A 27,702-nucleotide genomic window follows, 5' to 3' on the forward strand; every position below is an offset into this window, starting at 1 on the left:
TTGCCGATAGTGGTATTTTAGATGTATTCATTTAAATCCAATTCAGATTCAGATCATTTCCCTACTTTTCAAGTGGAATGTTCCTGATATTGGAGTTAAAACCCATAGTCAGTTTTCTGAAAGCATAAATATCCCTCTATAACTCAGTCCAATACAATAGCACAGTCCTCAAAAATGACCTCAGCACAATCAACCTCAACAAAAACTGAACATTATAAGCTTCAGGTAACACAAACACACTCTGAAGTTGTTTGGTGATTAAAGATTTATTGTCATCATTTTAACAGTCTGAAAATATAATTATACATGAATTAGCCAACGTTCTATTCAAGCAAGGCAGAGACATGTAATATCATGCACTATGGAAACAATGAAACACAAATCTGAGAGGGTCACTATATACAGAGTTTAAATATATATATATAGAAAATCAAATGGCAATGATGTTTACATCATTTTTAATTTCAGCATCATATGGCATCCGATGAAAGTGAATTTGAATATTTCCAAATGATTCCCCAACCAGGACCATGTCTTTCATGACATGTGCACGCTTGATACCCTACTTCTGCAAAACTGTACATCCAACATAAATGTAGTTACCATCGGGAATCATTTCCATCGTGTGGGAACACGTATGTGTCACGCTCAGCAGGAGACATCCGACATGATGGTGAGCTTCAGTTACTCTTAATTCATGCTCTGCTCACATTTCAAATGTTACCCACAAACATTCAACACAGCTGTCCCACATTTCAATATTTAAACCCTAATTGATGAACCCAAGCCCAACAAATGTGTGAATCCTAGGAATGTTTGAAAACCTGGAACTGGAAGGAACAGCTTAGAAATTATAAATAAAATTAGCTGTATAATTATCAACAGTCTGTCACTTAAAAAGTAGCTACCCAAATGTGAATTATACAGTATGTATAAGTCTTGTTCAGCTTATTATAATCAGATGTTTGAGTATTGGAACCGGACTCTTCACACTCGCAGCTGCAGATCATGAATACACAGCTGATGTTATCTAAGGAACAGTACATTTTAATGTTACGGCTGTTACTTGGAGACAGAGAACAGTCTGTATTCCGTAAGCAGATCTGCTCATCAAAGATTTATCCTCCAGGTTAGTGGGGCGAAGGTCGGAACGGGACGCAGGACAAACTGATGTCTTCTCTCTACCTTTGCAATATTCAGTGTGCAGAGGAGGCATCTGGATGCTGCACTTCACATGGGCATGTTCTTTGTTGTTGTTTTTTTTTTAGAAAGGCCGTGTTCAAAAAGAAACCTAGCAGGATTGTTTGTCTGTATTTAGTTTTTCATTGAAATTCTAGGGTCCTGGGTCCAAATGTGCTTAATAATACATGACAACATGCTCGATACACACATGCACGCAACAATTCACATTCATCATCACAACAGCTTGACATTTAGGTCACATATAGAAAAACTTAAATTGGTTCATTTTTCCAGTGATATTTTGTAAAATTAAATTTGCACAGCTACATAATCTTAACATTATTCAAAATATCATATACACCAATAGTCCAAATGACAACACACTTGCCTAAAGAAACAGAGTTAGTTCGAGCGCTGTTAGGATTACAACTCTGGCAGTAAAATGAAGTCATTTAGAAGGTGCTTCGATGAGCTTGATTAAAAAAAAAAAAAAATCCCATGACTAAGATATGATATTGTCTACATACAGAACGCATTAGCTGCTTCAGGGTTTAATAAGCATTTGCAGAGTATGTCCATGCCACCACCTTCAGGTGACAACTGTAATAGAGCTACTTTTCCATTTATTACATAATGGTGAGTATGGCTAATGGAGGGAAAATAGACATGCAATGAAGTAGCCCGTTACAATCTCTACCACACCTGTTTGTTTCAGCAACTCTTCTATGGGAAATAGCTGCGATTGATATTAGAAGAAAGCAAGTATAGATACTACAAGATAACCTTAGTTGAGTTAAGGACACATTTATAGTAAGTGTCTTAAGCGAGGAGAATCAGCGCATTGTCATAGTTATTGTTAGCACTAAACGACCAAGAGTTTGTGTTGATGAGACTTTCAGTGGAGGGCGGCGAGTAATGCCTCCCACGCTGAGCCTCAAAGCCGGTGTGGACAGCAGCAAATGGTCAGTATGGTCCTGTGTTTCTGGACGTCGAAGACAGGGTGCAGAGAAGACAAGCTCTCCCCCGCTGTCCAGTATACAGTGCAGGGTAGAGGATCAGGGATGGGGAGGGTGTTCAGTGAAGGCCTTGGGGGTGGGTGTGGGAGGGCGGGGCATCGTAGGGAGAGAGACGGCCCAGTTCACTATTTGGCTATATCCCCTTTCTTCAGAATGATCTGTCGCTGCCAGGGGGCCAGCTTGGTCTCGTCGTAACCCAGGTTCCGTAGTCGCTCCAGCTCCGTCTTCTCCTCCATATCTTTCACCTGTTTGGCCTGCTGCTCCACTTTTCTAGATGCATCCATGAAGAAAGGTGGACAAAGGGCCAGAAAAAAAAAATAGACGTTAGAATTGTGATGGAAGCTTTTTATAAGGTTTTCTTTAAAAGGGAATTTGTTAATAATAGGCCTTCTAAAAAAAATCTCACATCAAACCAGTTCATATATTACAATATAGAAACAATTAGTACTCCAGTTTGGTTCTCTAATGTGTCTCTTCGTCATGCATCTTGCTTGCTACACCACATGGCCAAAAGTGTTTGGACACCACCATCTCATTCAAAGGGTCTGGAGTCTGGCTCGTAGGGGGGTTGAGATCAGGGATCCCTGCTGGTCAGCCTAGTTCTTCAAAACCAAACTGGGAACTGGAAACACTATGGACCTGGCTTCGTGCGCATGGCCATTGTCACAACGAAACTGGAGAGGGCCTTTGTCACAAAGCGGGGCTTAAATAACGCTGCATTAAGATGTCTCTTCACTGGAACCAGAGGACAAAGCCCTCACCATAACAAAAGTACATTGTGCTGTGTGTGGTGGACCAGGCTGCCCACATACTTTTGGTAATACGGTGTATTTCATACACAGTACAATTGTGTAGTGAAGTTCTTCTGTACACAGCTCCAGAAAGCAACTAACGAATAGAAAAATATGATAACCAGAAGTATTTATGGCAGGAGAGGCACATATGAAACAAACTTTGTTAACGATGGCTTGGTTCCATTAAGTGTCCCAGAAAGCCATAACAGTGAGCCAGCATGCACCAGGAGCCTGGGACCAACTCACCAGAATGGGATACAATCATTTTTTAATCTTACCAATTAGCATAATAGCATACACCTGTGCTTCTCTTGCTCACATATGCCAAAATATCTACTTTGACAGATGTGTATTTGAGCACTGAGGTCAACAGGGTCACGAAAAACAAAAGAATTGCGTAACATTACGTCACTCTGTTGATATAATGGGATGGGCTGCTCAGCACACATGGGAATAATTAGCAAAAGGCTTAAAACACATGGAAATTATAGCAGCAGTTGAACCCGAAACACCGAACCTTAGTCAGCTTTGCTAAGTTAACTCTCCTAAAGTACTAAAACACGGCAATGTTAGCAACGCATTTCGATTCCATTTGACCATTTGTGGCCACTAAATGGAAGACTTGATTTCAAATGTTTCGTCTCCAGCAGTGAGGAAATTCAGGAGACTTGTTTCTCCAATCATCAAGGTTAATGTAAATATTACTGTGAGGAATAAATAATGTCTTCTTACCTTTGTTGTTCCATGCCACATCAGGAGGACATAAGCAGAAGAAGAAAAGGTGTAAATATCTCAAACGGCAACAGCAAGTTATTCAATGAGTCAAAACAAGTTGGACATTATTGTAAGGCGGACCAATGACAAAACAGGGAATGTTAAAAAATCAACTGAGTAGAGATCACTGTAATGGCACTTATATACACTATACAATAAGTAAGAAATATCTTTCTAAACGGATCAACACGTTTCATACAACACCGTAGACAGATGAAGACTGTAGCACAGAACTTGTAGAAGATTGTAACGGGACAAATTTGTCATCTTTTCTTCCAGACGTCTCACGTTCTGTCATTTCATAACTAAACCATCTTGAGTTAAATGCCATCTAATACTGGAGACCAAACCCCATGCGCCAGTCAAAACACTTTTGTTTAGGTTTGTCTGAAAATTGGTACAAATAATGGTCATTTTAGCATGACCCTCCCGTCCTTACTTCCAAGGTTATCTTTGTTAAGAGACACAAACACACTAACATATTTGAACCCGGTGAGCTCAATCTCCCCCTTCTGGCCCAGGATATAATGAATATGGTACAAGATGAGACAAAAAAAAACCAGACGTGCAGAGCAACACAGCTTCGTTACTCACCTCTCTTCATCCATTTTCTTCTTCATCATGTCTCTCCTCCAGGCCGGTATCGATGCCAGGCGTGCAGCCTCCTCCTCATCCTGTGGAGGGACAGATATAGGGGCCCCATGCCAGTCAGTAAAGAATTTGATCTACAACAGCTGAAATTATTAGAACCATACAAATAATCTAAAACACAATTTAATTGGTGTTCAATGCAATAAAGGGTCTCCCACAGTTCACACAAGTCACATGTGTAAAAACAAAGTCATTCAACACTCATTTTAGTTTTTAAATACTTACATCAATCTCTGTTGCAGTAAATTGGCTTTTCCGTGGTCTTACTCTGCAAAGTTATTCATTCAATAAACCTGCCGACTGAAACCTGAGTTACAGAGGGCCTCAAGCTGGTTGTAATACTATGGTGCTTGTAATAAAGTGTTAGGTCAAGGGCTTTGAAAACCTCAATCAGAGGTGGCATTGATGTGCTTCATGCTTGCAGCCTCGCATAAAGCCTCTCTACATGCTGGAGAGAGCAGGATAACACCTGCATAGCAAATCTGTAATGAAACATGAGCTCAACTTATTAGTCCAGTATACACATTCTCAAATGTCAAACCTTTGACAAATGGGCTTTATGGAACTGCGTATATATAGAGCATAGAGTGTACTGTGTAAAAGGATGTATGTACTTCAACAGCAAATAGAGCACACATACACTCACAATAGGTTCTCTTATCCTACTTCTGTAGAATAAGATAACGCCTCCTAAATGGACAGGACACTGTTTTACAGGACATTTTTGGCAGATGGCGCACACACACGGTAACTGGATCCTTTCCTCTCTTTCGGGCTGTAATCGGAGGTGGAGCGGGGGGAGAGAAAGAGGGCAGCAATCTTGGATTTCTCATCTTCAACTGATGAGATGTCGATTACCCTTTCGCATTCCTCTGACTGAAGCATTTCACTTGCCCCGGCAAACATTATCCCAGGTAAGATTATATACACGGTACATTATTAATGATTCCCCCGGGAATTACGGAGCAAGAGAAAAAAAAAATAGACTGATCGAAGTGCGGAAGTGCACATGTGAGATGGTAATTAATAAAATGGCCAATCGTGGGTTGTATTGCTGTTGGAACAACTTTTATTTACTACTGTTCATCCAAAGATGTCATCAAAGATGCACTTGTGCTTGGTACTTAAAAATGGGTCATATACAACATTCCATACCAGCTATGTTGTATGATCAGCAGGAAAGGGACATGCACACATAATTAGAGTGCGCAGTGTTGCAGAGTTGAGTTAGTACATCCATACAAACCAACTTGCATGAGTGGAAGTAGTTCATCAGTGACTTTTTGAACCTCTAAGCTGAGCAAAGTTACTGTCATGCACTGCCCATTTGACTTTAATTGAATCAGTCACATTAGCATTAAGATCATTAGTGTTGCCCTCACAACATAGGGTGTCTTTTAGAGGTAACTAGAGCACTGAATGGAGACCAGATGAACATGGAGATAACGCGCAAACTCCGCACAAGATTCAAACCTGTCCAGTTAGAAATTAAGTTGTTACCCAGCCTCTACCCAATGGAACAAAAAAAGTTATTCGTTTTTATGACGGGTCGTCTTCCTCTGCGCCAACAGACTACATCCGTTTGAGTCCGAGGGTGTAGCCAATACATTGCAATAGCTTGGCAAGCATCAATATTGTTTACAGGCAAGTTTCTCAAAATTCTCAATAATCCTCTGAGGAAGAAGTTCTGAATTCATTTTTATCAGCCACTTTGATCAGTTATTGCTGGCATGTTAAAAGGAACAGCTTATTAGCTACTCGTATTATGTTCTTGTGGGTTGCCGTTGGTCATGAATTTGACATGCATTGCAGGTCCGATTCAGTCTTGATGTGGATACAGGCTACAAAGGGATATCTATGTCATGCCTGAGCAGAACTCTGCTTAGATCAACTATAAACAGTCAGTTACACAACCTGTTGCCAGGTTTGTACAGTATAGTTTTAGATTTAATACAATCTTTCCATCTGGTTTCCTAGACAATGAAGTCAATATCAATTCAACAACTTCAACAGTCTTTGTTGTGTTTTATTTGCTAATGCTCTCCATTGTCTGGACTTCGTGTTGACTCGACGGTCATTCGCGTATGTATAGGCAGTTCTGTTAATACAAATATTTGACCTTGTGCAGTGTGCAAGCTTGATGGATTACAAGTGGAACAAATGGTAGTTCTGTTCATGACTTCCACTGTCGAACTTCAATGTAGTATGAAAAACATTCACCACGCACTCAATACTGTGCAATAGCTTCACCAAATCTAGAACAAATACTGTACATAAATGCAAATCTATGTATAGGCCGTTAAGTTTACCAGCTGACTGCCTTCCTTTTTGGGCTGTGAGTTGATGACGATTCACTGTAACCTCCTTATGCCTCCTGTAAGCCACAGATAGCATGACAGCGGGTGGTGCTAAGAGGGTTATTCGAAGGTAATCTTGATGGAGACAGAAGAGACACTGTGAGCATAGTGTGGTTCGTCGCAGCCGAGGATTACGCAATCGGTGCTAGACAATAGCTCTTTCATTGGTACATACTGTATATCAGATAATTGAAATATTACGTCGGCCATGTTTGTCAGTTGAGTAACCGCAACAGTTGAAGTAGAATGTTTTAGGAAAGAACTACTGAAGTCATTTAATCACAAAAATGTCAACAAACTTTATTTCCATCAGGAATGTAGAAACCAAATAATAAAGGATCACACATTTAAATGATGTAAAGCTTGAACAGATCCCTCAACAACACTCAAATTATAAACAGAGTAACAAAAATGAAGGAACGGACGATTACAATCTTTGATTTGATGTTGAACTTTAGTTGATAACAGCTTTGTCAAATTAATGTTTAAGTTTGCTGACAGAAATGTGTTTGTTTTTGCGATTTTGAGCCATGAATTACTCATGAAAAAGCTCAGATCGGTTTCTGCAAGCCTTGCATTTACCATTCCTGTTCATGTTTTTTGTATATAATGACAGGCACACAGTCCATAAACAAAAGCACACAGTCTCAGGCTTGAAGACAAGGGCCATCTTTGAACCACAAAGTAACCATAAACTCTTGCAAACCCACTAAAGATCTTTGCTTTCAAACAACAAAGATCCCATAACGTATTTGAATGCGTTTCCCTCTTACCGGGTATCAAGAATGAATTGATTAGTTTTATGAAACTGTCAGTATTTTATTTCTAGTGTGCAAAGATTTACCAGTTATGTCTTTCATGACAAAGGTGTCGAACAAACGCACTACATGACTTTTATGGCAAATCTTTTCCTTTTAATAACTTTCCTAGAAGTAGTGTGCCATGGCAGTCATATTCGATTAAAAAAAGCTCTCAGTTCAACACAATTCTAAAATATATGCTTGTCGCAAATTTGTGTGTCTTTTGACATCACATGCTTTCTTTTCCTCCACTTCAGCATATGCAAAAGGTAAAGTCAGTTCAGCTAAGTGGATGCTCTTTGCTTTTCCGCAGTTAAGTCCCTTATGTGACGTGCGCCTAATAGCTAACACACCAGATTAGTTTCCTTTCTAAGCATACTCCACTTCGCAGGTTAGTTTACCCGATCCTGCTTTTTATGCATTTCCTCTGGTTGTCCAGGTGAACTGGTCTTTTAGTGAACCCTTAGTCCACATTATTGTTAGATATCAAAAAGCTCAGCTTCCTTCTCTTTCCAAAAGGCAAAGCTTCGGTCAATGTATCTGATGATCTCCTCATTGCTGAACTCTTTTAGCTCATAGATCACTTTAATGGAGTCTTCATTATGTTCATCCCTGGGTGGAGGTTTATGAACATCGGGTTCCTGTATGATTTTAACAGTAAGAGGTGGAACATCTTTCACTGGATCTGGTGCTGTGCTTTCTGTTGTGTCCTGCAGTGTCTCGGCTTTTGCCGTTGCATTAGTGTGTTGTTCAGTTTCGGTTGTCGAGCTCTGCGTATGATCCTGCTCTGAACCTTTTCCATTAGAAACTACTGCCCCATTTGATGATATCTGCTCACTGTTTTTTAAATCCCCCCGAGTATGTTCCTCCAATGAATTCTGCAGGGTTCCCGGCACCACACACTGGCCATTGTCAGATATGGCAGCAGGTGATGATGCTTGAGAAACATTTGATTGTGGGGCTGGTGGAGCAGGATGGGTAGGTGGTGGAGGAGGTGGAGGATGAGAAGGTGGGGGAGGGAGTGAGTCCTGCATAATGGACACGTCAGGAGACATGGAATGTAGAGAAGCCGTCATCACACCTCCCCCATCAATTGAGTCTCCAAAATACTTCTGTTTTATGTCTTCAAAACCATCCGCCCAGTCTCGCTTCCCTCTCTCAATTTCCTCCATGACCTCCTTGTGAAACTGCCTTATGACCTCCCATTTATGGCTGCCAAGACGGTCAAACATCTCGTAGCACAAGAGGTGGCGGAATTTGCGCTCACTGCGAGACATGTTCATTTCCAACAACTGGAAGTATCCGAGCATGAAGAGGTCAAGGGTGAGGCTTTTATAACTCACAGGCGAGCCGTTTATGTGGGGCAAGAAGTGCTCTGGCCAGTAGATCATCTGGGCACGACTCAGCCTGCGGATCTGGCGTGTGGGCACTTGACTCATAATTGTCCTCCAGTGGCCAATCAGATTCCCTACCACCTGCTTCGACTTCATGAAAAGGAGGAGTTTATCGTCTTCGCTCTGCATTTCACCACCGATCTGTGCACTGAATTGGTTGTAGTCCTCACAGCACACGTCTAAATGACTTCCTCGCCTGCCAGTATGTTTAGTCCGATACGTTTCAGAGATGGTATACTTCCGCCAGTGTTCAAGGAACAGAAAGACAATTCTTTCTTTCCTCATTTCAATGCCTTCCTGGACATAGCTTAGATCTGTCTGAACCTCCAAGCTTCTTGTTAATTGACCATCATTTAAAAAGGGGTCTGAAGAAAGAACCTGATTGAAGTGTTCAATGTTAGTTGGAGCCATTATCTCAGAGGGCGCATACGTCTTAGGAGCATGAGATGCGATAATAACTGGCTCTTCAACAAGTGGTAAGACCGATTCTTCCACTAACGGTAAATCTCCATTGGTATGGGACTGAGGGACCTCAGCAGAGGAACAAGGGACATCATCCTCATGAATTGTCTCCGGACGATAACTAGACTGACTGACCACAGGGAGTGACCTTTTGCGCATGTACACCCTATTTGCATTGTTATCTTTAGACTGCTCATTCTGAATTTCATAATTGGCCTTGAGGTTCTTCACTGAAACTCCACACTGCTTTATCTCATTCTCTACATCCTCTCTTGTTGAGAAGGACTGAGATCGTCCAATTAAGCCAGTGCCAACGGATTGTCCTAGTTCCGATTGACCTGGGCTCACATTCCTCGCCTCTTCTTGAGAATATCCAGGACATATTAGATCCAAGATGTCTATCTCTTTCCCCCCCAGGGTGGCAAGAAGAAGGGCCATACTCTTGAGCAGGGTAGAAATCTTGCTGCACCAGGCTGGAAGATCTTCAGCTTGGCCATGTACCTGCTTTGGATTGACTGAGAAGTGCCCTTGATTGAGGGCAGCAGAAACTGGAAGGAGCTGGTGAAGCTCCCGCTCAAGTTCTTCCAGCTCCTTCTCAACTTCTGAAACTTTGTGCATGACTTGCAGGTTCTCAATTTGTTTCTCGATAAGGTTGAGGTCATCCTCTGTCATCAGTTCCCCAAATGGGCCCAAAATGGCATTGTGGATATGGGAGTAGTGCCACTCCTGAGGCTGGTAGTGTCCGCTTGCCGCAAACTAAATCAGAGGCCAAAGGAGACCAAAAGACAAGAACAAAGGGAAGGAAGGAGGATTCCTTCAGCTCAAAGTTCCTGGTGTGAACACACGTTTCACTTCAAATCCATCTCGACACACAGGATTTACATGGATTAAGTGGTGCAATGGCACTGCCTCATTACAAGCACAGGACTTTTAATTTTGAGTCAAGGAGAACAGAGAAAGCTTTGTCCTTTTGTGTGTGTGTATGTGTATGTATATGTGTGTATTGCAACATTGCACCACAATGCAGTGTTACAACATATTTGAGACGCAGACACATGAAAGACTTAACTGCTGGATGGCAGTAAAAGCAGAATATTCAGCATTTGTGTAGTTTACTAACTAAGACTATAAAAACGGACAATGGGAGAGATCAGATATATATATATATATATATATATATAAAAAATATATATGTAGTATTTAGTATTTTTGTTATTGTTACTGGTGGACCTGTCGTGTGAATGGGCTTGGCATCACACCACTGAATCAGCATGTATCAACTTGGAGCCACAAAACTCCATCATCAAACACCAGCCCACACTGAGAGTCCAAAGTGTGTTCATGTCGTGATGGGCATTGTAGTCAAGTATTCAATTCACTGCACCCCAAAAAGTATCTTTGTTATTAATAAAGACTGTAAATATGAAAAAGGAAACATGCATAGAAATGAATCAAGAAACAAAGAAATTTGAAAATTTGTACGTATATGGATGACTACATGTAGAGCAAGTTAGGTCAAATGTTCTTTAATAAGTTATCTTTTGTATTTTTTACAAGGGAATAAATATCACTAAAATACTCTGTTCAGCTTAGTTTAGGCCTGAGAGCCAGTTGGACATGCCAATGATGCTACTGCACATCAATAGATCATCACCGTCACTAAAGGACATTGTAGACAAAGCTCTACCTGCTGGTTCATTTAAGAGTATAAGATTGTTCAGATTACTAAAACTATGAATTACTTATTATCTTGTCTCAACACACTGCATTAACCGCTAGATTACTAGATGTCATTGGGCCTCATTAACCAAACGTTGGAAATAAATGTCTTCCTAAAACCCACTCATGCAATCTTCACAAAGATCCTGACATTGACCAATGTTTTCAAATTTGGGATTTGTAGAACAGAATTTACGCATATGCAAGAGCTCACAGCTGAGATGTTGCAAATAATTGGAATAATATTAGTTTTTTTGTGTTATCTTTAATTCAGGGTGGGAGGGAAGTTCTATGGGTCCAACAAACAGCGATCTTTAAGCCAGAAGAAGGCAGTTGTCAATGTCGATGTTTTTGTCACGTAACCTGCGTACTTAAGTAATAGCACTTCCGTAGTTATTTGAACCCAAACAACATTCTATTACTAAATCTAACTACTGGTAAGTGCTTTTGTTGCCTAAACCTTACTGAGTTTCCTGTGAAGTTTATTTTGAAAAGACCGTATGTATGTATCAAGCGTAAATTGACACGTGTCACAGGCTTCAAACCGTTGCACGAGGAGACGTTGACCCAATTGGCAACCCTCTTACTACCAGGTTTACAAAAACAAAGCGGAAACCAAAACAAAGTTCTAAGTGTTTACCGCTTTATCTTTAAACTTTTTATTGTATTTGCAGAGTGCACAACACATTTCACAACTATACATTTCATGCCCTTTCATGCAGATTGGCAGGCTGCTTGCCTATGCTAATTAGGTACAACTGGCACATGCCTTCGCTTTACGAGGACAATGGCATTCATCCTTATACGTACACAGGTACAAACAATTATCCCGTTTAACATGTCTTGAATCATGTAGACTTTTCTTAGGACCTTTCTTAAGAACAAATTTAAGAACAAATTTAAGATATTGGTGAATGTGGCCACTTGATTCTAAAGCCAAATAATCAAATTTAGACGCTTTATTGTGAAACAAGTCCAGTGTTCTGACTGAAACGCAGGTCATTTTATTTGGTCTCAAGATAAGTAAGTGTAAGGCAGGTGAAGGCAATTCAATTGTAAAAATGCTCAAAAGTGATCAAGTCCCTCACTGCGTCTCATTTGACAGACAAGAAAAACTCGATCACACTATCAGGAAAGCAAAGATGAATGTGTAGTCTCAACTCCCATTGGCTGTTTTACCCCGACTAACTGTTTAATTGACAAGTCAACAAGACAGCAAAACACATGTCATGCATGAATACTAAAACAACATTCATACAACCTCATTGTTCAAAATCACAAAAATGAACACTGAAATCCAAGCGCCAGCTATCCCCTTTGTGTTGTTATTTATTTCAAATTGAGCCATATATAATCAAGAGCATTTCAAAATGTACCGGACCACAAATGGGATAGCTAAGACACAATAAAGCTTCTAGATCTTTCCACAGCCATGCAACATCATGCCTACCTTTCGCTTGTGCTCCTCCTCCTCTTGCATCTTGACCTGAAGCTTTCGCACCATCACCTGTCTCTTCCATTCAGGGATCGCTTTCCCCTGTTCGTCAAGAGTGGGCACGAGCGCTTCCACATCCGCAAGGCTCGTCTTTCGCCCCAACTCTGCTCCGCCGCTGTTCCCATTAATAACGGCATTGGAGCACAGTTGCTCGTAGCCAGCAGAGGTCGACAAGGTCCTGGCGGATCCGGAACCAGTAGGACTGGGACTAGGACTCGGGGTGGCCGGTGGTGAGGCGACAGACGTATTGGATGGTGGAGTGGACGATGGCTTGGGTAGTGGGCTAGATGTGCGGGTCTCTGGTGGTGATGCAGCGTTTTCCTAGACAGAAAAAAGACACCAATGGCCAGGAAAACATGGTCTGTGACAAAACTTAAAACTAGTAACCACTCTCTTATTTACATCCTTAGAAAAATACAACTGTAAGGCAGAGTTAGACATTCTGGTAAAAGGTTCATATTTCACACAATGCCAAATTTCTTCCAGATTCGGACATATTCTTCGAGCTTAAGTGTAACTCATGCGATGTATGACCATGTTGACTCTGACTCATTCAGTATAAATGATGACACTCTAATGTGTATCAAGTTATTGCGGTCATGACATTTCTCAATGGAGCAACAGTACTACAGTTCCCATGATTGAAGGGATCTATCCGTCGAGTTCAGAGAGCTCCGCTGTCCCCTCGCTAACATCGTGCACAGTTTACAAACTTATCAAACTTGGCAATTAACAAATTCTGTGGCAAGAACCCGGAATCATTCGTGAAAATTAAATTCTGATTTATAAAGTTGCACTTATATTATCATGAAGGAAGCATTACAGAGGGGTTCACTGGTGGACAGTGATGTAGAGGTGTGTCACAGGTATGTCCCTGAATACCTATTAATCACACCTTTGATGGGTTTGGGATAATTTGACTTAATTTCTGTCATTTTTCTGGATTCATTTAAGTCAGTGTGTCTATACTTGGTTTAAAATGGAGAGACAAAGTGACATCAAATGCACAAGTGATTGATAACCCTGTGGCTGAATTTCCGTATTTGTCCGTGACTGTTACATAATTGTGTCGTCAGTGGTTGTGGAGGGCTGTGGACCTACATTGTTGCCTGTGGGTCCGCTCTTGGAAAACACAGTGGTGTAGCCTTTACTGTGAGCTGTTGGCTTGAGGCTCCTCCCTGCTTTGATCTCTGCCAGCAGCTCAGAGTTGTCGCCAGTGGGGGACATCATGTTGAAAGATTTTGTGCCTGCAGACAAAAGGATGGAGGAGAAAAGTGAAACCGAGCAGAAAGAAAGACGGAGGGAGAGAGTGAGGGATAGAGATACACTGAAGAAGAGGGAGAGAGAGAACGGTTGGGTGGCATTTCAGTGTTAAATATTTCATCCAGGTAACAATGCTGCCCTCCAGCATGTTGCACAGTGACGGGAGGTCATTATGGCATCTACTGAGCCTGTCTCTCAAGGATAAGCTTAATAAGGTTCTTTTTTAGATGTTTTACTGTGATTAGTGTTTTCATTTATAACCCTTTTGAGTTCACGGTTTGCTTTAGACATGCATCTCTGAAACACAATGAGGATTTATCAAATTCCCAGCTACTAAACTCCCTTAAATATATTGCCAAGACATTGCAAATGAACCAATGTGAATTCAACACAATATGCAACTGTTGCATCAGTCAACAATTGCAGTTAGCTGGGATTAGATGGGGAGAAGCAATTCCAAATGATTTCACTCCAGGTTTCCATGAACCCTAATCTGAATAATGCAACAAATCTTCAAGTGCGACCTCTCTTGGAACTGCCATTACAAAGGAATTGCATTTTCACTGCTCAAAGATGGATAAAAGAAAGAAAGAAAATTGAATTGTCAATCAGGCAATGCCAAAGTAGCTTATCCATGAGGCCATATTTATTTTGCACAACTTGCTTATTTATACAAAAAAAAGTTGTCAATGGGAAAAGTATAGGACAATAACACAGAAGCACATTTAAGATGTGGCCGGATAACGATTTGATCTAATGTGATAATGTAACGTACAACCAACTATTATAGCAGCTATACATAGTTATTTTAACACATTTACTTTTCACATATGTTGGCCCAAACACATCAAGAGCCAACAGCTACCTCACCTGTTTTAGTGAACATAAACCTCCAATGAATTGAATATCCTTAGTCCCTCATTGATCATTCATTTTGTATTCGGGGAACGGAAAAAGTCCTCCCGTAAAAATGTTCCTTGTTGAGGCAACCACAATGGTCTAGCTGGACACAAAGCCTCGCTAGCCAGCCACCCTCCTCGCTCTCCCTCTCCCCCTCTCTCTCTCTCGGGGAGGAGAGAGCAGTATTCTATTAAAGACCCATCATCACAGTTAGGGTAAATCTAAAGGAATCACCAGTAACTAGAAGTGACAGCGAGCCACTGGCAAGCCGGCCAGGAATTAACAGGCATGCACACGCACACATGGACGGATACAGTTAGGCACACACACACACACACACACACACACAGCTTGTTAGTCCACCTTACCAGACCAATCCTTACTGCAGCAAACCTGACACACAATTCAATCATACGCACAGTCTTGACATGCATAGACTCTCACAGTTACTGAATTACAGAGAAATAAAGAGTCTGATGACCGACACCAACAAGCCTTATACAATGTGCAGTCTCAAACTGTGGCCCGTAAAAGGTTTATGAATAAAAGGAAACAGCTGCTGAACCCTGACACACTTTTACAACAACGCGTGACATCTCTTTAGGGTTAGTTTAGAGTCAACAGATTATATAATTCAGTAGAGTACTAAAACTATTTGTTACTGAAATGTAACTGGATCAGTCACAAATAAAGTATGAGATTTAATTTTGGCAATATAAGCAGCCTACCTTCATCCATGTTCCCCAGACAAATCTTCATTGCAGAGCTCCAGAAACACCGGATTATCCACAATCAAATGGGTTTCACGGCTAAAACGTTACACTGGACTGAGGTCGGTGTACTCGTATCAGTTTGATTAAACCGTATTTGTATGTTTTTGAGCCAAAGGTTATGTGTGTGTGTTTTAAAATAATTCTGTTCAGGGCTCAGGGGTGTGGACTCAACAGGTCTGCCAGAGTAAAGGAGGGTGGAGCTGTGACAGGTGGAGAACAATTGACAGCCTTTTATGATAGACATCACAGCACAAAAAGGTTTCCTGCTCTGGTTTAGAAATCGAAGTCAGGCTGCTTCATCTGTTAATGGCTGCACTGTCGCAAAGCACTTCAGATAGACGTGTGTCCTGTAATATAAAAAGTAAGATCCTCTCCATTTGGTTAATAAGTAGAACACAATTAAAACCTTTTTAACAATCTACAATGTTGCCGCAGCTTTTTCAATCAGCCACCTGGTTTATTGCCATCGTCAGAATGAGCATCTGAGCTGTAAATTCATCTTGAGCGCTCGGATGTGTTGGTGGCTTTTCATTTTATGACCACCTAACTGTTTATTACCTGATTAACGGTGACGGACAAATCTTGCCATTAGTGAGCACACACTGCTCTTTGGCTTTAAGTATTTTATTGGTATCCTACCATTAGGCAGCAGGTGGCGCATAAATGGATGAGACAATTGAACATTTGGTGAACAAAACGCAAAGATAAAATACAACAAAAAGGTGCCAAAATGGAACAATTAATAGTTTACAGCTTAATTGGTGTTTATTACTGGTTTGTAAAAAACAGTAGTATATATTGCCCGATGAGCTATGACACAAAGCTGAAACCGTATTATACTGTAAATGATCTTTCACTTCAACCTTCATTTAAAATAATGAGCTTCCTCACAGGTCGTGTCCATGACATATGTGCCTCACAACAAAAGATATTTGTATTTGTACCCTATGGGACTGTTTTATTCATTAGAAAATGAGGTTATTGGAAAAATCTAATTCGGTATACTCACAATAGTTGGGTTTCACAAATGTGGATTTTAGTGTATAGCCTCAAACTACAGTACACGTGAAAGTAATTTATTCCATTTCTCTTCACTGTATTGATATTTAAAAGCTTACTGTAAATGAATTACCCAAAAGATTTGGTGGTGGTTTTCTAAAAAGAAACACTACTGTAATGGTGAATTTTTTTTATGTTGTCAAAAATGAAAAGTCAGCCAACACCCCAGTCAATCCAATATCTTTCTGAATGCGTTACTGGTACAGTGGATATAAGCCCGTCTACATAGTTCTTCTGTTTATTATGATCAAAGGACTTTTTCTCCTCTTGGAAAATTTAAATACATAATTTTCCTTAACAATTGATGTTACAATTGTTACAAAAAAAAACAACAACTATATTTTGCTTTGATAAGCTGGATACACAGGTTGAATCGCTGTTAATATTAATATGAAAAACTCAAGATTATGATAACTGGAAAGTGTGAAGGCCTGTTATGAACCCCAAATTCGATGTGTACGACGAGTGAACTGATTTTAGTTGAAAGACTGGTTGGCAGTCTGTACTTACTCTTCATCCGTCTTTGTGCCTCTCCCTCTGCCTGAGTAGCGGACATATCTCCGCCTTGACAGAGCAGCATTGAGGACAAACCACGGCAGGGAAAGAAGGTGGAAAACCAAAAACAACCAAAAACAGAGAGGAAACATGTGGAGATGGAGCAGACGAAAGAAGGAACATGTAAACAGAAACGCACGGTCAGGGGATTAATGGGGAGAAAAATGCTATATCAGCAGAAGAACCATGTTGGCTTGCCAATTAAGAAAATTAGCAGCATGAATGTATAATTATTACAGAAAGAGAAAAGCAATCAGGTTGCTGGTATGTTTCATCTCGTTGCTCTTCATGTTACTGCTGTTTGATCCGCTGTTGCATGCCGAGCCATCTCGGATACTTCTCTCCATTTTTTGCTGAACAGACTCTGCTATGTTATGTGGATTCTTTGATACAACAGTGTGATGTGCTTCATTTGCATCTAAGTGTGTTAGTTATTATATAATGAACTACTTATTTTTGTATTGTGGTTGACAACTAATTAGTTCAATACATGTGATACATTCTGATAGTAAGTTATATGATCTTAAACTTTTAACAGGGACGAGACATTTTATTCGGCATAATCAAATTTGACAACTTTTCAATTTTCAAAGCTTGTTATCGTGAGTAAAATTGAGTATTTTGGAGAAAGACTGACCCACTTTACCTCAGACTAGAACAGCATGCACGCTGCCAGACCGCTGCATCCAGGGCAGCACAAAGCACTTAAGGAAATAGATGAACACTAAACCAGTTCTTTGGGTAATGGTAGCCCTACATCATTAATTTATAATCCTTTATTCAGGATGCTCAGTTCAGACTCAAATAATTGTTACCCAGTGAGACAACAATCATTTGAGTTCGACCCGAGCAGAAAGCTGCTTTCCATGAATAATTGTACAATCATGTGCATAAGCATAAATATCGCCAGTAAATACATGTATTGCCTTTTTCTATTTTTAAGAACTTTCAACAAATGTCTAGTGCAAGGGGACAAAAGTAGGAAATGAAGGGAGATAAAAAGGGTGGAGAAAAGAAAAGGGGAAAAAGGCACTCACTTCCTGATGAGGAAGATAGACGTCGCTGGTTGGAGGAGGTGCTACTGGCAGAGTGATTGTGGGTGGTTGCCGGGGGCAATGGAGGAGGTGGAGGTGGTGTCGGTGTGTGATTGCTTGCAGGAAGAGGAGGCGGAGGTGGAGGTGGGGGCGCCGCCGACTCCTCTGTGGTGCCATTCTCTGAGCTGTGGGCGGGGCTGTCGCTCGGCTCCTCCAATACCACGGAGCCCTGATCGGAGGAGAGGGAGGGACGGAGAAGAATTAGTCGGCTATATTTTTCACACGCGATCCTTTTCCTAGCGCCCACATTGTTATATTACTCTGTAAGCCAATATTTGATCACTGATAACAGGGATGTGACGGGTGGCCCACGGAGCGATATTCCACTGTTAAAAACACGATTTGAACAATGATCATCAACATGTTGTGATATTTGCATTCCATTTGCCAGCTGTTATATTCCCAAAACATGTGAAATTGTGTTAACAAAACTAAAAGAAAGCCTCAACAAAATACCTTTTTTTTTAAATAAATGAAGAAAAAAAGTATTATTAAACAATCAATTAAACACAAAACGGTGACGGTGAATTTGTTTTCCCTGCTTGTATAGGCATGCCACATGAAATTCCCACTGGGCTGCACGAGCATTCAATTATTTCAGACTGTCGAGAGTGACATGTGTGCAGCCCTATTATATGTCCCCTCTGCTTCCTGCCACCTTCAATCAACTCATGAAGACCAAACACCCTGTTGCTAATAATAGAGTTAATATGACCTAATCTCGAGGGGAAACTGAGGGGAAACAGTGGGAAGAAGCCATCTGTCACTGCAAGTGATGGTGCTTAAACCCCAACCCACCCTGCGCCCCTCCCCTCCCAGTGCGCGCGTGTCTGACACGCTCTGAAAGCGTGCCATAACTCTGCTGGGGGCAAGTTAATGGGCCGTGACATTTAACCCGACCCCGCCCTCCCCCCTTCCTTAGACGCGTGCTCATCATTGTTGCCCCCCCTTTACTTTTTAAACCCCCCAGAGAGTTGGTGGGGAGGGGCTGCGTCCAGATGGGCCGTGGCAGCACGTGCCGTTGCTCCCGTTGATTAGCCGGTCCATCTGCTAGGGTGCCTCAGAGACCAGCAGAGGCCCCACTGGGACCTTAATTGGCTCAATGTGGATCGTACTCCGTATCATCCAGAGGTCCCCCACCACTGATACCCTTGAGATTATAAGAACACCTCTCCAGGGACATTGATGCGACTCTAACAGACTCTATTCATTCAGCTGCCTGTGCAGGTATGTGGCAGCAAACAGGTGCTTTATGACCAGGATTCTGTTTCACTTACATTAGTCACTAGAAGCCTTGTCAAAACGTTTACTTTACAATTCTGTAGCATTTCTAAATAAAATTGACACGGTGCCCTTAAATCACCGCCTTTGTGTTGATCAGGAAATCAATGAAAAAATGTGAATGTTTTCCCCAAAACCTGAAGGATTAAATTTACCTTTTTATTTGAATGTGATCTCACAGACTCAGTGTTGTTTGTAAGTTAAAATAACTTCCATTCATTCATACAAATAGCTTGTAATATACTTATGATTTGTTTCTGTCACTAAAACAACCACATGCATTAAACAGATTCTTGGCCATCGAAAATCTTAAAGTTAAAAAACGTGATTCAGTGGTATTGACGCCCGTCATGGATGTGTGGTTGTTCTGAGTTTGTTCTTTTGTCGGTCTTGGACAGGTTACACAACAGGGTGGAGATTTAAGAGGCCATGGAAATGAGGGAGACGTTTGCATCAGCTTGCAAACAAAAGCTCAGGTGGACACAAAACAAGGCTGAGTGGCAAAATGCACAGGCAAATAGTGCATTGTGGTAATATAATGCCAACGTCACTCAGCTAAACCGCACCCTGAAGAGGACTTTATAAGCAGCCCACAGTACGAACAGTACAACCAGGGCAAAGTACAGGAACCTTTTGACAAACCCTGTACCAGTCTGCATGAGAGTTACAGCCAATATACTATTGTTTTGAATACTGCAAAAGACAAACATTACTCAATGTATGCTAAATGACATGGCAATATCAAACGTTGTGTAAAATGAGCTGCTTCCCTGATGAACACAGAGGCACCACATCTAAAGGACACGACAATTAAGTTTGTGAGAGAACCTAGATTTGAGAAATTATTTCCCAGTCGATGTCAGATGACGGGCAGTATTACATCAGCACCAACATGTTTCTTTTTTATGTCACAAACAGCAGAGAGCCGGCTTACCTCCTCGTTGGGCGCCATGCTTTTGCTCCCTCGGGGCTCGGCTAAGTCGCTGCCCAGGGCCCTGTAGTAGTCCCCAGTGCTGGGCTGCTTGCTGAAGCTCCTTGACCTCCTGTTTGAATCCACACGCCGCAGTTTGTCGTGGCTTTCTCCAGGAGTCAGCTGATTAAAATAAAAATGTGAATGAGAAAAATGAGTAGCTTTAAATAGCTTTGGTTTAACCTGCTCATTGGCCCCACTTGCATATTTTTCTGAATATAATTGTTATTAGCCCAGGTATGATAAATTAAACTTAGTACAGGAATTACACATTGCCATTTTTGTTTTTAGCACCTTATGAAATGATTAGTTCATTAATCGATTTGTCTTTTGAATGAAATTGTTGACTGCTTTGACCAAATGAACCAAACATTTCCCGAATCAAGCTTCTTTAATGTAACAATTTCAATTATTTATGTTATGGGATAGTAAACTGAATATATTTGGGTTTTGGTCGGATAAAACATCACCTTAAAAAAAAATAATAATCAAGACAAATGTATAAATCAGTAATTATTAAATGGAGCACAAAGCAAGGGTAATAAGTTTAAGGAAATATAAATATATACAATTGGTATTCATTTATATAAAAAAAGAGAATAAAGTAAAATAATTCAAACTTGATGACAGTTATGGTTCTAAAATAATAGTTTTAATACTTTTGTCATTTGTGGGCCAACACACTGGAAGACACACAGCAGCTTTTGTTCTGAGATTAGCTCTCTCGTGTGACCAAAGCAGCCTGATTTGAGGAACATAACAAGGCTTTAGTTCCGTTCTTGTGGAACATTGTTTCACGTAAAGACTGCTGTGCCACACAACATACGAGTTCACGTGCAGCTTTTGAACCAGTGTAAGAGAGACCCTTCTGTACACAGAGAAGGGTCAGAGGTCACTAACTCGGCCCTTTGAGTTGAGCACTCTCACTTTCCTTCTGACATCTATCTCAGGCAGCTGTACCTGGAAAGATTGGACAGCAAAGTCCTGTAAATCTGAGAGCTTTCACTGTATGCTGCTATTAGAATATAATAACCAGATATTAGCAGTAGATAAGCTCACCTTGCATGCTGAGCAGCTGTAATGAATAACATGAAAAGTCCTTCAGGTCAATCTGTGGGTACATTTTCCTGGTGAAAAATGTATCTCATTTGCATCAAGTATTTGCCTCAAAAAACTTAAAATGAAGTCTCTTCCGTGGCATTACTTCTTTCCAACAGTGTGTCACAAAAAGGTGTGTCAATGTGAAATCATATATTTTTTTTTAAGAATTAACATTGAAAGCAGTCAACTACAAGCATGCCATAGTCATCATAGCAAAATGTATAGTCGCCTTGCCTTTCAAGTCCAGGGAAATAAACGACAGCTGACCTCTGACCTCTCCTCCATTGAGGCGTCACGTTTTAACTCCTCTTAAGCTTATTTAGTGTTGTTGACTCATGTCTGCTGTCAAAGACTTGGTCCCTGAGCACTCGTCGGGGGAGGTGGGCCAACAAAAGCAAATGTACAAAGCATTGTAGCTGCCTCCCTCCCTCACAGACGTACAAACGCCTCCTTTCTTCCCATTATACGGATCTGTCTGTCAGCATAAAGTGATTGTTATGTATTTGTTTTTACAGTCTAATGCATTATCAAAGGTTGTTGTTTTTTTTAGCCCTGTTGCGGTTTGAAATGGTTCAGCACATCTGCATGTGGTTTTGCAAAACTCTCAAATAACGAAAGGTCCCACACAGGACGACTGTACCATTTTAAAATGAGTAAAAAGTGACTTGCACTCCAAGAAAAGTAGACAATCAGAACATGACAAGATGCAACACATTCATTGTTGAGCCAAACGGCAGCTCAAACCGCTCCACAACCTTTCAATTATCTAAAATACACAAAGCAATTTGTTCCGTCTTTGCCAGCATCAGTAGCCCAAACTGGTAAAAAAAAAACCCAAGCTCTCTTCCTCCCCTGAACACCTTACCGTAGAGTTAACAATCCTCTCCTGCAGCTCTGCTCCTGTCTGGACTGAGCCTCATCCACAAACAGAGCACAGAGAGTAGCTGTCACCAAATCCAGAGTGTCACCTCCGCTCTGCTCAGTGCTACGCCTGCCACTCTACCTGCCCTCTCACTTTACCGACAGGCCTCATCAATAACCTATCGGGTCATCCACAGCAGGAGCAATGATGTCACCACCAGCAGCCCGCAGACCAAACACTCCCAACCCCGTCACAGTGCCTCTTATGGAGCAGCAGGTCAAAAGAATTAAAAAAACAAAAAGGAGAGGCAAAGCAGTCATTTGTTTGGCTGCGTCTCACGAAACATTTGACTCCAGTCGAGGCAAATACAGACAAATAAGATGAGAGAAGCAGCAGAGAAAGCAGACAGTAAAAATCTAAAACGTGCGAAGGTTCTTTACCGCCATCCAACAATACGTTGAAAGAACAACAACTTGTCTACACTCTGAGCTGTAATACGTCTACTTGTCGTGAGATTGGTCCTTCTGATCGGCTCCGTCCATGGATGAGGTTACTGTTCCCTGTTACTATGGCGCCCAAGGTAGATTGTTTTTCTAAATGTATATGGTCGACACTGATCTTAATCGTGTGAGTTTGTGTGTTTGCACGCATGAGTGCATGTGATCTGAGCACTGGGCTTTTGTTAATTGTTAATGAGGGCGAGCCCCGGGCTGGTCACCTGGGTACAGAGAGGAGAGGAGAGGGGGGGGAGGGTCGCCTCTCTCTCTCTCTCTCTCTCTCTCTCTCTCTCTCTCTGGAGACGGGACAATATCACTACCTGGGAACTTTATAACATCTAACAACAACAGCCGACTTTGCATTGCAGATCTAAAAACAAAGCCTCTTTCTGAGCAATTGATTTTTACAGCTCCTTGACTTTGTACTATACTTCTGCTTTCATATGAAACGATACATCACTGAAATCCTTTAAATTAGGCCGATTTAAAGATGTTACTGAAAATTAATATACAAGATAAAAGCCTTTTGCTTCTGTTGTACTTAAAAAAGCAAAATTAGCAAAAACCATGTCTCACATTCGTCGTGCTTGTCTGAAACTAAAGCGACTTGTTTATACCACTGAACAGAGACTCGTATCGTTCTACCATCCTGCTGGAAGTCATGGCAACAACCAGGAGATAAATGCTTCATGAGGTGAAAGTGATCTCTCAGATTGATTATCTTTGTCGTAATTACAGTGTTCTCTGACCAACCCAATTACAATTCAATCAGGATAACTTCACAACCCGTTTTTTAATGTACTTCACAGCAGCACCGAAATACCAGAAACGGCACTGAAACTAATGTTGATGCCGATTTTAAATTGCCGCTCCTTTTAAACACACTTTTGAGTGATCTGTAGCCAGATTAATTACTGGAATTAAGATCAAGCCCATCACAGCAACCATTGTGTGTGTCAGGCGTGCCACGGTAATGAGCATCTTTGTTAGCCTCGTTAGCCATGCTAACACAATAACATCTTTGTAGGCACACTGTTACACAACAGCAATCGCCCGACTGATTAGACACAAGGGAAAATGGCAGCTTATTGGCAATTTACACACCGGTCCTTCTGCTTCTTTAGGATTTCATCATGTCACAGACTCCGCAAAACATTTTTCCCAAAGCTTGAGGTATTTATGCTTTACTACACTGTCTGCTTGTCTTTACACAAACTCAGAGGGTGACACCTAACTGATAATATCTGCACAGTGAAACTTGATGGACAGGCACAAACAATGATCCAATAAAACATGTTTCTGCATTTGGAGATTTCACTCTAGATGAGGAAATATGTGCACGGCCCTGAGGCTCGACTTACAAACTGTTTAAAATGTGAGCTCGGGCAGGAGCTCACCACCTCTGTCCTTACCTCCGTCTTGCTGGTGCTGCTCTCCACGTGACGCAAGTTGCTTTTCACCTTCAGGAACTCCGCTGATGTCGGCTCCCGAGGGGGCTGTGGCGCCGGGTAGGTCGGGGGTGGAGGAGGCGCCGGGGGAGACTGTGGGGGAGGTGGGGGTGGAAAGGTTGGTGGTGGTGGTGGGGGTGGTGGGGGGGGCTTGGAGGCAGTATCAGCGGGTATCTCATTCTTTTTGGGCACGTCGGAGCCAATGTCTGGGTTTAGCATGTCCATATACGCCTGCATGTCTGAAATGGCTGACTCTGATGCACCTGTGACAAAAGGGTAAAACGCAGCATGAAGTAAACACCGTTCAAACATGAATGAGAAACATGAGCTCCTCTTATGATGGTCCACCTCTCCTTCCAACAAATAATCTGCACACTGCCACTAGGGTGCAGCACCAGTGTACCATGCACCTGTGACATGAACCAACAGGAAGTAAACTGCTGCACGATGTCAGCTTTGCCTCAGTAAATAGCTGAGGGTTGCACCATTGCTCTGATGGAACACCAGTTGAGCATTTATGGCTAAATGACTGAAGACGACAAAGCTGGCATTACAGTACCACTCTGATTATGAGCTGATGAAAATATGTTTGACCGTTAAGCTCATCATCATTTGATATTTCAAACAGAATGGGACATCATTGGTAATTATTCTAAATGAAATATGATCGTACGTTTCTAGCCAAATTCTAGTCGAATTAGGCTAGTGTAGAACGTTTCATATTTTAACTGCATGCATTGCAGACCTGTGTGTGCGACCGTGTTCAGCTGGGTGGGCGGGCCCCGTGACATTGTCAGGCTGCTCCTTTTCTCCCCAGTGCTGGACTGGCTGGAGTTGGCTGAGTCGTAGTTGGACAGGGAGCTGGATGGTGAACCGATGTCAAAGTGTGCCACCTGGCTGACGGGGGGGGGCATGGTGGTGTTTGGGGACGAGAGGCCCGAGTCCGGCTGCTTGTACTCGAGGTCCATCGAGGGGTCCCGCGACAAAACACGGTGCTCCACACTCTGTCAGAGGGTGCAGTTTGTGAATACAAGTATCATTATATTGGTTTTGCCAAACTACCCAAGATGTGGTCATGATTTCCATGGTAGGACAAACAATAGTCATAAATGAATTCTCACGTAATCACTCATTGATTTAGATGTAAAAAGGTACAGCGTCATCACACAAGACATTCATTAATTAGTGAATATGAATTAAGTATTTGTCCCACTACCTCTCAGTCCCTGAATACTTACATGAGGGGAAGAGCATTATGTGTTTAATGAATGCACACTAATGAAACATCTCACAGCTGATCTAAAAGGCTCTGGGGCCCTCTGCTTTTCCCACAGTGCAGGACTTGGCTGAATGTCCCTAATGGGAAGAGTACAAGAGGGGGGGGAATATGTTTCCCACACACCAAAGAGAGTTCAGTGCGGAGGAGTTATTTTTCCTCTGGCCACTTGGGGTTATCAGGCGGTTGAAGCCGTGGAGTCCACTGTACAGAAGTGGTAATCGCTCTGGCAATTAGCAGAGAAAAACTGATGTCAGTCAAGGGACGTGTGGGCTCAGGGACAGCTGTTTCTTTTCCATTCGGCTCTGGGGGACCAACTAAGCTAGAATGTGAATTATTAATTATCGTTAGAATATGTAAAACCAAATGTTTAACGAATATTTTTGCAGAATTTAGATTATAGTCATGGAACAGGACTATAACTTTTTACAGGTTTGACAAAGTAAAAATATTTTTCTTTCTTATTTCTTTAATCATCTTGTTAACATTGATATTTTTAGATATAATTAAGGAACATCCAATGATTTGATCAATAGAATAACCACCTGACCTGTGAGTTGTTTCTTCGACAAGATTCAAAGTTGATGTAAATTAAAATACTTTGACCCTCACTGATAAATGCCCTCTAGGTGTGGCCCTGTCCACAGGGAGGTTACAGTTCGTCAGGATGCACACTGCGTCTCCTACCATGTTCTCCACAGTGTGCAGATACTTGGCACACTGGGAGTGGCCGTTGTATTTAGCCAGATCTGCTCCTGCGAAACCATCCAGGTCCTTGATGCCCAGGTCCACCCCATTGACCACAAGGATCTGACAGCACTGGAGAGTGACGAGAGAGCGACAGAGAGAGTGCTAGAGGTCAGATATGAGTAAGTAAATCAGCATCAATCAGTTCAAATAAATCTCATTTACACAAAAAACTGGGAGATGATTTGTTCTGCAGAAACTTTAAAAAGTGGAAAGTATCAATATCAGCGTTGACAGAAATTCTAGTTTTTGCTAATTTACGCTACTATAGAGAAGAAAGAAATCACCACTGTAGTGCAGTATAAAAGAGATAAATGTGCTTATTTTGAAATGCATTCGTTTGTTATTATATTTACACTATTGTAATGATTCAAACTTTTAAAATATCCACAACTATATTTGAATTATTTATGAGACCCTCGCTAGGAGGATGCAAAATATTACCTGATTGGTCACCAACAATCTCAATCATCATAAATTACTGTAATAGCTAACTAAATTAATATAAATTAAATATCCTTCCTAAAAGCAGAATATTACTGGGGGAGACCTTCCTCTTTAATACGAAGCATTTCTGCTGAACTTTAACTGTATAAAGCATCTGTTTACAACCCTCCCTGTCAAGTGCCAGATTAAGCCGCTTTGCTTTTCCGTATTTTCTTGTGTTCTCTCCTCTTCAAAACTTGGGCTGGCACCCTGTAAACCAGGCTTGGGGGTCAGTTTCCTTTTGAGTTCAATTTCAAACCCTTTCCATGCAGTGCACATGACAGACATAACATACAAATGTGTCTAAAAACATCAACCTTGTGCTGAAACAGCTGACTGACCAGAATTGGATACAACAAAACATCAGTCAAAGTAGAAGGTCAGAGTATTGGTAGAGCCATAAACTAGAGGCCATTTATTCAAAACAGATGGTTGAGCGTGAAACTCAGCGTGGTTATGTGAATATTCATAATGCTCCAACAAAACTGATCATCTCTGCTACTGCTCGTATTGCCATTAATGTTCAAAAGTATCAGTACAGCCAACATTCTGCACAAAGTCACTCCGTCTTGTACGTTAATGTACACATTAAACACCAAATCTTTATTTAGAAGGCATTTACATTCTAATATGAGCATGCCAGCTGTTTTCACTGTCTATGGCAATACAAATTCAAAAGGAAGAGGTTTATGCGCCTGTATTCTATTTCACTTTTTGTTCCAGTCTGACTTGAGCACTAGAGAAGT

General features: G+C 41.4%; 2 protein-coding genes across 2 annotated transcripts in view; both read right to left on the bottom strand.

The window, feature by feature from the left end:
* Positions 1 to 2,323: 2,323 nt before the first annotated feature.
* Positions 2,324 to 27,702, bottom strand: part of espn (espin) — a gene marked incomplete at both ends in the record, with an annotated part of 36,272 nt that continues 10,893 nt past the window's right edge. Inside the window, 10 exons of the mRNA XM_079272837.1 lie at positions 2,324 to 2,468; positions 4,361 to 4,440; positions 12,600 to 12,965; positions 13,746 to 13,891; positions 17,150 to 17,203; positions 18,232 to 18,457; positions 20,504 to 20,662; positions 24,412 to 24,710; positions 25,193 to 25,451; positions 26,411 to 26,542. Of these exons, the coding sequence (XP_079128963.1) occupies positions 2,324 to 2,468; positions 4,361 to 4,440; positions 12,600 to 12,965; positions 13,746 to 13,891; positions 17,150 to 17,203; positions 18,232 to 18,457; positions 20,504 to 20,662; positions 24,412 to 24,710; positions 25,193 to 25,451; positions 26,411 to 26,542 (1,866 nt within the window). The remainder of the gene's footprint in view (positions 2,469 to 4,360; positions 4,441 to 12,599; positions 12,966 to 13,745; positions 13,892 to 17,149; positions 17,204 to 18,231; positions 18,458 to 20,503; positions 20,663 to 24,411; positions 24,711 to 25,192; positions 25,452 to 26,410; positions 26,543 to 27,702) is intronic.
* LOC306780601 (espin-like protein) lies at positions 8,054 to 10,102 on the bottom strand (the record flags this gene model as incomplete). Its single annotated transcript, XM_079273032.1, has 1 exon — positions 8,054 to 10,102. One exon carries the CDS (start codon positions 10,100 to 10,102, stop codon positions 8,054 to 8,056), a length of 2,049 nt encoding a protein of 682 aa, XP_079129158.1.

Source organism: Melanostigma gelatinosum (genome assembly GCF_949748355.1).
Source record: "Melanostigma gelatinosum genome assembly, chromosome: 8".
In the NCBI taxonomy this organism is placed as follows: domain Eukaryota; kingdom Metazoa; phylum Chordata; class Actinopteri; order Perciformes; family Zoarcidae; genus Melanostigma; species Melanostigma gelatinosum.